Consider the following 12,515-nt stretch of genomic DNA (forward strand, 5'->3'; position numbering starts at 1 on the left):
ACTATGATGGAGAGGTCTTAACATTTGGTTTGAAGTCCCTCTAGCAAATTCCCATGGACATGCCTCTGCCCAAGGGCGGTTACGCTTTTCTAGATGTTGTTCCCTCTATTCTTAAGTATCCGGGTCTCAGAATACTAGGCAGGTTTCTCCCTTTTTTGTGTGAATCATTTTCGGGGTATCTGCCTCTATTAATACTCAGTCCCAAATGCTGTTCCTGGATATTTCAAACAATATATTTTTTTCTCTTGAGGTTGCGTTCATTCATGCCCAACTCTTCTACGGAAGCGAAGCCGCTCCTCAAACGCGTGGGCAATTCATAGACGATTACTGTTCGAAGCAGAGGACGTGTCATGACGGTGTTCCTCTACCACAATAATCCAGTGTCCTGAGAAATTACCTGCAGTCTGAGCTGCTCCTGATGTCTTTCTACCATCCCCCAGAAAAATATGTATCTGTACAGAAATATACATTGCTATAGTCATAGAGAAAAGGATCCTCTCTTGTATTTTACAAAAATACTTGTGTCTCCTTTTCCTCCACATCGTCCAGAGGAGTTTGCCAAAGAGTCCACATTGTCACTGACGCCGTGTCCCACGTCCAGAGGCCTGGCACTATGTGCCGGATGAGACGAAGTGCATCTCGGTGTGGGCGTTGGCATTGGCAGCGTTGGTGCTGCCCACCCGCTGCTTGAAGACGAAGGGGAAGACCTTCTTGAAGGCCTTGCGGAAGTTGGCGCCCATGAAGGCGTAGACGATGGGGTTGATGGAGGAGTTGGTGTAGGACATGCAGTGCGCCCAGATCTTCACCTTGTATGTGTAGTAGTTGCGCTGGAAGCTGGGGCTGAAGGCCTGGAACAGGATGTAGAGCTGGATGGGCCCCCAGCACAGGGTGAAGAGCATGACGACCACCGCCACCATGCGGGAGATCTTGGCACGCATGGCCTCTGACCGCTCTGCCAGGAGCTGCACCTGCGTTGGAAAACAGACAACAGTGTGTTACACACAGTGCACCCCAGAATGCAAGGCCAGGGTCGAGACTTCTAGAGAAACATTGGAATGGACCTGGGACCTTGGAAATACCAAAATGATTCATCCCAGAATGCACCTGTGCATGGGGCTGTTTCTCAGGACTCTGGGTCAGTTCCTCTGGAGGAGGAACTCGAACCGCGAGAACTGCCCCCGGCCTTGGGGGTGGAGCTTATATACACAACTTTAACCCCGAGAACTGCCCCCGACCTACACTGCCTCCTGTCCCAATGCACAGTTAAGGCTGATGGATATAGAACATGTCTTTTCAGAGGGAATACTTTACTGCTCACAGCCCTCCAGCGTTATCACTGTTGTCACTCACCACCGCCCCCACTCTGAGCTGAGCTCAAATGCAACTGAAATACCTTTGTTTCTCATGCACTGAGGCGTGACTCTCCCCCCACCCATGAGTGCGATTCTGAGCCTGGTCTGTGCTCATAAGACATGTGATGTCATCGTTCGCATATTCCGAGGAGAGCAGACCCAGTAACAATGGACTCTGCCTGAAGGAGAAGAAATGTGCCCGACGCCCCCTCAAAGGCTCCCCCCCCCCATACATTCCAGCAGGAAAACATGGGCTGAATGCAAGCAAAGTCTCCCATCTGCCTTGTCTGATGAAGAATGGCTGCTGATTCCACACAAGCAGCGTGCTGCAGGAGCGAGCAGACGCGGGAGGCGGGCAGTGTCTGCCGGACGAGGCGACCACCGGCGGTCTGCAGTGGGTACGCAGGGGCTGCGTCCACACAAGTACTAATCCTCTTGCTACAGAGCGCCTGGAGGCCTCAGTCCTGGGGACTATCCTCCCTGTGAGCCAGAACGGCTCTACACTGCTGCCCTTCCTTCTGCCCACCTACCCCACGGGCACTCCAACCTCATCCTCCCTGTGTGTTTATATGCATCTGCTCCTTCCGCTGCCAATGCAAATAGGTCTGCATTTAAAAGAATGTTATATGGTAATGTGAAGCAAATACATTTGTGTAAAAGCAAAGAACTGTAGAATAATATTGATGTAGGTTAAAAGGTCAGGTGACATTTGCACTGTCAAGCCAGACCTAAAAATCTATGTAGTTTAATGACTTCCCTTCTCTCATCTCTGCTGCACGCTTGTGGCTTTTCGGTGGTGGCAGAGTGAGGGGATGTGCACCCCTCTTATTGATGGTAGTTAGTTTCTGATTTCAAAGACAGACGGCCTCATTTCAAGTTTGGCGGACGGGAAAGCCAGTCTGCCAAACTCCCAACAGGGTGGCCACCGCCTTCGTGGCGACCATCCCACTAGAGTTATTAAGAGTTTCCAGCTAGGTCGGTGGGCGGAAACCTCAGTTGTGTGGTGGCAGAGATGTCTTAAAGGCAAAATGAGGGGCTGCATTCCTCTAGGTGTTTTAAGGTAGTTGCCATGTTTTAAAGGCAGAGTGAGAGGCTGCATGCCTCTAGGTGCTTTACGGTGGTTGCCATGAAGGCAATAAGGGGTTGCATGCCTCTAGATGTTGTATGGTGGCTGAGATGTCTAATAGGCAGAGTGAAATGCTGCATGTTGTATGTCTTTTGTGGTTGCCCTGTCTTAAATTAGCGTTGAGGTGTTTGCTGTCATGCGTCGTAGAGTCAGAGAGAGGATGCATACCTGTGGGTGAAGTGGTGGTTGCCATGCCTGGTAGTCTCAATGAAAATAATTTGCTACTTACTTGTAACTCCTGTTCTCCAGTATTGGTGTCTTTCATAGATTCACAGGCTTGAATCACTCCCTGTCGAAGTGAGGGTCCCACGGTATCGTAGTAAGCAGTATATATCAGTATAACAGGCAGTAAAGGGCATGCAAGAATAAGCTTAATAGCTTTTCCATGTCATTTTAAAAAAGGACGACAGTTGAACAATGATCCATCAGGTGATGTCACCCTTTGAACATTCCCAACAGAGGCATCTTCCCTCAGATTTTCTAAGCACTCGTGGGATAGACCTCACTGGCCAAGAATGAGAGCCTCTAAGGGGAGGAGAGTGGGTGGCATGTGAATCTATAAAAGATACCAATACTGGAGAACGGGAGTTACAGGTAAGTAACAAATTCTTTCTCAAGGACTGGTATCTTTCATAGATTCACATGCTTGAATCACTCCATGTTGTCGAAGGGAGAGTCTCACAGTATCATGGTAAGCAGTATATATTAGTATAATAGGCTGTAAAGTGAATGCAAGGTTTAGTTTATTAGTCTATTTGTCTTTTTTTTTTAAACGGACCAAAGATGAAAAATGACCAATCAGGCGACAGCACCCCTCGAACACTCCCAACAGAGGCATCTTCCCTCAGAATGTTCAAGCACTAGTGGGACAGACCTCACTGGCCAAGAAAGAGAGCCTCGGGGGGGGGGGTCACATGGGAATCTATAAAAGATAGCAATACTGGAGAACAGAAGTTACAGGTAAGTAACTAATTCTTTCTCCAGTATTGGGGTATCTTTCATAGATTCACATGCTTGAATCAGAATAGTTAGCAGTGCAAACATAGTAACAAATAAACATAAATATAATAGCGGACGGTGGGTACAATATTTTATGTTACATATTTGAAGAGGCTCGCCTTATTGGAAAAGATGCAGAAGTACCGCTTGACCCACAGCTGATCAGGAGTCTGTGCTGCATCCAGACAGTAGAGCTGGGTGAACGTGTACCTGCTCTTCCAGGCTGCGGCACAGCGTATATTTTAAATGGATACCCCAACAAAAAAGGCCGCTGTAGTGGCAACTGCTTTAGTAGAGTGAGCTCTAGTCCTCTGTTGTAAAGGCCTGCCCACCTTAGATTGGCAGAACTGAACGGCAGACGAAATCCAATCTGCTATTGTAGATTTGGAAACTGGTCCCCCTTTGTCGTTGATACCATAGGCCACAAAGAGCCGATCGGTAGTGCGGATGTCTTTTGTTTGTTGCAAGTAGAAATTCAAACATCTCTTGACAGCAAGAGAATGAAGAGTGCGTTCCGCTGGTGTCTGAGGATTAGGATAGAAAGTCTTAAGCATAACTGGCTGATTTAGATGAAAATCAGTGGGAACCTTTGGTATGAACTTGGGATTAGTTCGGAGGATCACCATGGTGTCTTTGAATTGTAGGAAAGGTTTCCTAATAGTGAACGTTTGACTTCCAAGTGAGGAACTTTAGTTCAGCTCTGTGAATTGGTTCAAGTAGAATTTTCATTAGTTGGGATAACACAGTGTTAAGCTGCCATGCAGGTGTCGGTGATTTTATTGGCAGATATACCCTGAAAGATCCTTTAAGAAATTGGACAACCAATCTGTGTGACCACAAGGGAGGAGATCCCAAAGTTTTTCTATACCTGGAAATAGCATCCAAATGCACTTTGACAGAGGAGTGTGATAGACCAGATTTGGCTAGAGACAATCAATATGGCAACACTTGTTTGGGAGAAGATGTGATAGGATGTACTTTACATTTTTAGCACCAAAGACAAAAACGTTTCCATTTGAGGTGATATGTCTTCTTGGTAGAATCAGCTCTAGCCTGTGCAAAGATATTCTGACAGTCCTCTGGGATGTCTAGGTGCTGTAGCTCAAGCTGCTCAGGAACCAAGCTGAGCAATGCAGAGATATTTGGGTCTAGAGGAAGGACCTGCTGATAGTTCATCAACATCATATCTACTTGGGGCTTGAGGTGAATGTGTTTGTCCACCAACAACATGAGGAGCTCTGTAAACCAATGTTGTCTAGGCCATCGTGGAGCTATGAGTATTAACCAGCATGGTTCCTGTTAGACTTGGCATCTTTGACGTGGTCTCCCCTAACTTTTTGCCTCCATTTCCCAGGTAGTTGATGTGCGCTGGGCTCTGTTTTTGCTATTTTCGTTGCTCGGGCACTCTACCACTGCTATCCAGTGCTAAAGTGCAAGTGCTCCTATGTAAAATGTATGTGTAATTGGCTTTCCATGATTGGCATATTTGATTGACTAGTAAGTCCCTAGTACATTGCACTAGAGGTGCCCAGGGCCTGTAAATCAAATGCTACTAGTGGGCATGCAGCATTGATTGTGCCACCTACATTAGTAGCCCTGTAAACATGGCTCAGACCTGCCACTGCAGTGTCTGTGTATGCAGTTTTATACTGCCAGTTCGACTTGGCAAGTGTACCTACTTGCCAGGCCTAAACCTTCCCTTTTCATACATGTAAGACACCCCCCTCCCATACGGTTGGCCCTAAGTAGCCCAATGGACAGGGTGTAGTGTATGTTTAAGGAAGGACATATACTAATGTGTTTTATATGTCCAAACAGTGAAATACAGCCAAATTCGGTTTTCATTGTGTAAAGCCTATCTGTCTCATAGGTTAACATGGGGGCTGCCTTTCAATATTATTAAAGTGCAGATTCCCTTTGAGAGCAGAGAGAAATATGGAGTTTTGGGTCTCTGAACTCACAATTTAAAAATACATCTTTTGGAAAAGGTTGTTTTTAGAGTGTGTGTTTGAAGATGCCACTTTTAGAAAGTAGGCATTTTCTTGCTCAAACCATTCTGTGACTCTGCCTGTTTGTGGATTCCCTGTCTGGGTCAGTTTGACAGTTGGGCTGTTTGCACCTCTCCTCTAGACAGTACCACAAAGGCAGCTGTGGTGTAGCCTGCATATCCTGATGAGCAATCTGAGCTAGAGGGGAGGAAGGAGTTGTCATTCACACCTAAAAGGGCTGTGTAGGCATTTTCTTGCTCAAACCATTCTGTGACTCTGCCTGTTTGTGGATTCCCTGTCTGGGTCAGTTTGACAGTTGGGCTGTTTGCACCTCTCCTCTAGACAGTACCACAAAGGCAGCTGTGGTGTAGCCTGCATATCCTGATGAGCAATCTGAGCTAGAGGGGAGGAAGGAGTTGTCATTCACACCTAAAATGACTGCATTTTGTCATTCACACCTAATGCAGTCTCCAACCACCTGGTGTGTGTCTGGGGCCTGGCCTGGGCAAGGCAGGATCTTACAAACAAGAGAGACTTTCCTTTGAAGTTTGCCTACTTCAAAGGCAGAAAGGGCTATAAGTAATGGACCCAAAACCCCTGAGGATTAGATCACTTCTGGAATCTAGAGGAACCTCTGCCAAGGAGAAAAGCTGAAGAGCCGAAGAGAAGTGCTGCCCGTGACTGTGCTTTGTTGGGCTATCCTGCAGTTGCTGCTTCTGCCTGTGAAAGGGGACAAAGACTGGACTTTGTTGTGCATTCCTGCTTGAGAAAAATCTCCAAGGGCTTGAACTGACCTTGCCTCCTGTTGTTGAAGTCTCAGGGCCATCAAAGACTTTCCCTGCCAGCACCTGGACTCTCTGCTGAGACTCCTGCCCTGCCAAGTGGTGCCCTATCCAGTCCCTGGGCCCTTGAAAGGTGAATCTAGTAGACAAGAACAGAAAATCCACGCACAGAACGCCATGCAGGGAAATTTATGATACACCTTTGCTCAATGCAACAGATAAACGACGTACCGCCGGCTTCGTGGCTGAAATCGATGCTCCACCTGCATTGTGGGTGGGAGATCGACGCATTGCGACTGGAGAAACAATGCGCAACACCCGCTTACGGAGGCTGATAGCGACACAAAACTCACGCAACATGGTTTTCTAACACCGTGCGACCGGATTTTCCACACATTGTCCCTGGGCATACAAGTCAACCCAACTCTGCGCAGATCCGAGGTGACTCATCCGGGAATGGACGCATTGCTCTCTTGCGGGGGAGAAAAACAACGCATCGCCGACCTGATCGGAGAAGGAAACGATGCACGGCCTCACTTGCAAGTAAGGAATCGACGCATCACTGACTTTTCCAATGCATGCTCGCCCGTGCTGCCTTATTTTGTACGCTAACCAGGTACTTTGTGTAACAACAGCATTCTCACTGTTTTCTAAGGATTAAGGCCCTCATTATGAACATGGCGGTCTGGGACGCCATGCCGGCGGTAATTACCGCCACCGGTATGGCGGCCCAGACCGCCATATAACATACGTGGCAGAGCCGCCACTATTGTAACTCCGCCACCGCCAAGCAGCGCTGCCCGCCGGATAATGTTCTATTTTCCACCAGCCTTTCTCTGGCGGTTTACTCCGCCAGGGAAAAGCTGGTGGAATGGGTGCCTTGGGGCCCCCCTGGGGGCCCCTGAACTGCCCATGCACTTGGCAGGGGCCCCCATGAACAGCCCGTCGCGCATTTCACTGCCTGTAAATGCGCGACAGGTGCTGCTGCAGCGCTACATTGCCAATGTTCAGGCCCTGCATTCAGCTGGGCCGGCTGGCGGATACACTGTTTCCGCCCGCGGGCCCAGGTGAATGTACATTATGTGGCCGGCGGGGGCTTCTGCGCGCCGAGTTCATAATGAGCCCCTAAGACTCTCATTCTTTTGAAAATTCATATCTTGACTTGTGTATGTTGGATTTTTGTCATTTTGGTCTTTTTTGATTTAGATAAATATTACCTATTTTTCTAAACTGGTGTGGTATCCATTTTGTAGTGTTTTCATTGTATTGCTTTGTGTGTTGGTATAAATACTTTACACATTGCTTCTGAAGTTAAGCCTACCTGCGCATGCCAAGCTACCAAAGGTGTGAGCGGGGGTTAACTGAGTGTCATTCTCCTTTACCCTGACTAAAGATAGGGTCCTTGATTGGACAGGGGGTAACCTGACTGCCAACCAAGGACCTCATTTCTAACAGTCCTATTTGATCTTTCGGAGAATCCTGGGAAAAAGCAGGATTGGGGCAAAAGCGTAAGCATAATCCCCAGACCTTTGTATCGAAGGGCATTCCCCCAAGATCCCTTTTGAGGGCACCTGCTGGTGTAAAACCGGCATTTTTTTGTTCTCCCGAGATGCAAAAAGATCCAGATTGCGCTTGCCTCATCATTTAAATATGGCATTCAGGACCATCTAGTTCAATTCCCATTTGTGACAATTCTGGGACGTTCTGCTCAAGGTGTCTGATAGAGAGTTGTGTACTCCTGGGAGATGTTCTGCTCTTAAGGCCACCTGATGTCGTAGTGCCCAGCGCCATATAATTTGAGCTTCTTTAGACAGAATCCTGGATCTTGTACCTCCCTGTTTGTTGAGGTAATGCATACTTGTTGTGTTGTCTGTTCTTATTAATACAGAGGAACATTCAATCTCGACAAGAAAGCTTAAAGAGCCAGTGAGATTGCTCTGAGCTCAAGGAAGTTGATATGCAGCTTCAACTGTTCCGGAGTCCACCTGCCTGGGATCTGTAGATCTTGATAATGAGCTTCCCAACCTTCCAGAGAAGCGTCTGTTGTAATTATGTATTCCGAAACGGGGGGGGAAGGAAGGTCAGCCCTGCTGAGAGGTTATTGGAACTTATCCACCAGGGAAGAGCTGCTTTCATGACAGGTGTAATATGTACGATGTTGTCAAATTGTCTTTCCGATTGGAGCCACTTTGTATCTAAGTGCACTTGGAAAGGTCGCATTTTGAGACAAGCATGAGGTATCAAGAAAATGGCTAAAAACATCATTCCTAGTAGATTTGATCAGGCGAACAGGAGCACACTTTGTTTTTGAAAAGAAACAAGCCAGAATGGAAAGTTTCTGTTGTCTGTCTACGAACAAGAATGCCTTGTTGAGTAATGTGTCGAGAGTGGCTCCCAGAAAAGTTACCCTTGTTGAAGACGTAAGGAAAGACTTCTGGAAATTGACTAGAAGACCAAGGGTCTGAAAGAGATGAAGACACTTGGCAGTATCCCTTGATGCTTGTTGGAAAGATGGAGCCTTTATCAACCAGTCGTCGAGGTAAGGGAACACTCGAGTGCCCTGTTGTGGCAGATGGGCAGCCACTGGAGCAAGACATTTTGTAAATACCCAGGGAGCAGATCAGAGACCAAAGGCAAGGACTTTGAACTGGTTCCCAGGTAATGTACCGGCTACCATAAGTCTGAGGAATTTGCTATGGTTGGGATAAATGGGGATGTGGAACTAGACATCTTGGAGATCGAGACTTGTGAGAAAATCTCCGTGGGTGAGAAGCTGGAGAATTTCTTGTATGAAAACGATACAGAAAGATTGTTTTTTCAGATACCTATTGAGTTTCCTGAGGTCTTGAATGGGACGCCACTCCCTTGATTTCTTCCTTATGAGGAAAAAACAGGAGTAAAATCCCTTTCGTTTTTGGAAATGTGGGACGTGCTTTATGGACCTTTTTGACAACATGAGCAGAGACTCCTTGCGAAGAAGATGAAGGCGAGCTGAGAGGAATTTTGTCAGTGGAGTCTGGGGTAGAAATCGAGTGAACTCCAGAATATGGCCATGTTTATTAAGATCCAGGAGCCATTTGTCCATGGTTATTTTGTTCCACTGATGTAAATAATGGGAAATTCTGGCACCCACTGAATGGTGAGAATGGGAGATAGTTGGTACTTTGAAACTGTCACAGCTTCCTAGCGGTATCTCTGGTGGAAGCGGGCTGTCTTCGTCTTGGTTGCCTAGAATAGGCTGTCGATGGTAGAGCACGATAGGGTTGATGTTGTTGGTAGGCCGATCGAAAGGGCTGGTGGTAAAATTGTGGCTGGTATCTTTGATATGCTCCCCGATACAAGTTAGATCTGCAGCCATGTTTGCCGTGAAAGTGCTTCTTACGAAACTGAAGAGTTCCGAGGGATCGAGCTGTCTCTGTGTCCGCTTTTATGGTTTGAAGAGCATCATCAGTTTGCTTCCCAAATTAACATTCACTATCAAAGGGCAAATCCAGAATTTTGGTTCCGGGCAGAACGAGGTGGTCTTAAGCCAAACTTGGCGAAAAGTATATCTGATCCTACCAATTGCCGGAAACCTATGGATGCAATATCCATTACGCATTTGATAATCTCGGATGATGCTCTTTCGCCCTCCTGCAAAATGTGTGCGGCTTTGGTCTTCTTATTGTCTGGCAGAAAACCAAGATATGTAGTCTCGTGCGACCACATTTGGTGATCATAATGCCCCAGAATGGCTAGAGAGTTTGTGGCCTTTACAGTCGCACCTGACATGACTATAAATCTTTTGCCAGTGTTATCAAGCTGCCTGTCCTCTTAGTCAGGTGGAGACGTTATTGGGGTAGAAGGATTCTTAGACCTGCGTGGTGCAGTCTGAGAGATGAGCGAATCAGGCCTCGGATGTCTCATCAAACAGGCAGGTGAATCCCCTGGCGCTTTACATTTTTTGTCTATTCTAGGGAGGACCGCAGTGGCGGTCGCTGGTGTCTTCATGATTTTAACTCCTTCCTCCAATAATCTATAATTGGAATACCTCTGACTGTCTTTCTAGAATGATCCTTGAGATCATAAAAGAAACAGTCCACCTGCTTCATAGTCATTTGCCGCTCTCTCGATTAACATGTGGAAGCCGCCAATATCCTTCAGTGGAGAGTCCACTGGCTGTGGCACTGGGGGGGTGGGGTGTGGAGGAATGAGATAATTATCCCATTCGCTGATGATGGTGCGATTGTCCATTATCTCACCTTCCTCCCTGTCTCCATTATCGTCAACATCATCATTGTCAGATGAAGAAGGATCTTCTCAAGGAGGCATGGCAGGACAGAACTGCAAAGTCATTCCTGGAGTCGGTGGTGGAGGTCAATGTTCTGGCGATCTAGGTTCCAGCACAGCTGACTGTTGCTCCTCAGCTAGCGCTGGGTAACGCTTGTAGCAGTTTGCAAGCATCCTCAGTAAGTTTTGTACTCAGGCACTGGTACATGGACCAAGCCTGGAGGAGGTGGTGGAGGAGGAGCATATTGATGATATTGCCTTCGATAATGCTGGCTTTGGTAAACAGGCTCATCTTGCTCTTCTTCCTCATCCTGATATTTTACATGTAATTCAGAGGGACTATGGGCTGTAGCAAGCATCTCTGATCATCGTCAGAGTCCTGAGTATCCAATAAATGGTGGTGATACTTCACTAGACGATGTAAATTCAGGATGGAAACCTTGAGGTGAGAAGACAGTCGTCAACAGAAGTGTAGACAGTGAAGGTTACAATAAAGTGGATGGCTTTTTTTTTGGTTTCGCCGGCGACGAGGAGGATTTTTCCAACACCGGCGTTGTCGACAGTGTTGTCAACTAGATTGTCATAGGCGGCAGCACTGATGATGATGAGGTGATCGACAGTGTTGGTACTGTTTTCGTCGATGTTATTGTCGTCGTCAACGCGATGGATCTCGTTGACTGTATGGTGGTTGTCGTCGACGAGGTAGTCTTTGTTGATGCGGATACTGTTGTTGATGTTGCCATCAACGGGCTAGATGACAATGGTAAAATCGCCATCGGGCTTCTCATGACTGGCATTGACAATTATAGTCTAGCAGTGATTTTTGGCTTTTTTGAGACAGGTTCAAACAATGATTTAGGCTTCAACAGAAGGGTCTCAAATGTCATTCAGGGCTCAAATTTAGAGTCCGAAGAAGCACTTTTTTGTTTTACCTTGTGAGAGGAGCCTTCTTCAGATCCATGGTGGGTCTTTTTTAAGGCTTTTTTACTGCAATGAGGGAAACCATGGGGAGATTTTTCCCTCTTTCTGGAAGTTTGTGAGGAGATGGAACACTTAGGGCCTCATTCCGACCCTGGCGGTACAAGACCGCCAGGGCTGGGGGCAACGGAAGCACCGCCAACAGGCTGGGGGTGCTTCATTGCCTATTCTGACCGCGGCGTTAAAGCCGCGGTCAGAAAAGGGAATCCGGCGGTTTCCCGCCGGATTTCCCCTGCTTGGGCAGAACCTCCATGGTGGCGCTGCAAGCAGCGCCGCCATGGAGATTCCGACCCCCTTCCCGCCATCCTGTTCCTGGTAACAGGATGGCGGGAATGGGTGTCGTGGGGCCCCTGGGGGCCCCTGCACTGCCCATGCCACTGGCATGGGCAGTGCAGGGGCCCCCTAACAGGGCCCCAGGGAGATTTTCACTGTCTGCACTGCAGACAGTGAAAATCGCGACGGGTGCAACTGCACCCGTCACACCCCTGCAACACCGCCGGCTCCATTCGGAGCCGGCCTCTGTGTTGCAGGGCCTTTCCCGCTGGGCCGGCGGGCGCTCCCTTGGTGGGCGCCCGCCAGCCCAGCGGGAAAGTCAGAATGGCCTCCGCGGTCTTCTGACCGCGGAGCGGCCATTTGGCGGTTCCAGCCAGGCGGGCGGCGTCCGCCGCCCGCCAGGGTCAGAATGACCCTCTTAATACTTTCTTCCACAGAAACTATGGCAGTATTGGTTTTAATTTTCTGTAGGCTCAGTGAAAACCTTCCCTCACAGTCTTTTTGGGTTTTTGTGGGAATAGCTCTGCACATCTTGCAGCCTTTCACCTTGTAGAATGGATGAAGACAATATATACATTCTGTATGAGGATCCTCTGAATGTAATATTTGTTTGCCACAAGGATCCTCTGAATGTAGTATTTGTTTGCCACAGGTGGCACAAGGTCTGAAGAGCCCTTTCTTAACCAGTTCTGACATCCTGGATTGAAAAAATATCATTTTGTAGATCACCACATCAGGAAAAATCTGA

General features: G+C 47.7%; 1 protein-coding gene across 1 annotated transcript in view; it reads right to left on the reverse strand.

Moving 5' to 3' along the window:
* Window positions 1–216: 216 nt before the first annotated feature.
* KISS1R (KISS1 receptor) overlaps window positions 217–12,515 on the reverse strand; it is a 283,913-nt gene continuing 271,614 nt past the window's right edge. The window contains exon 5 of the mRNA XM_069218456.1: window positions 217–968. Coding sequence (XP_069074557.1) covers window positions 612–968 — 357 coding nt within the window. The 3' untranslated portion in view covers window positions 217–611. The remainder of the gene's footprint in view (window positions 969–12,515) is intronic.

This window comes from Pleurodeles waltl, chromosome 12 (genome assembly GCF_031143425.1).
Source record: "Pleurodeles waltl isolate 20211129_DDA chromosome 12, aPleWal1.hap1.20221129, whole genome shotgun sequence".
NCBI classification, from domain to species: Eukaryota; Metazoa; Chordata; class Amphibia; order Caudata; family Salamandridae; genus Pleurodeles; species Pleurodeles waltl.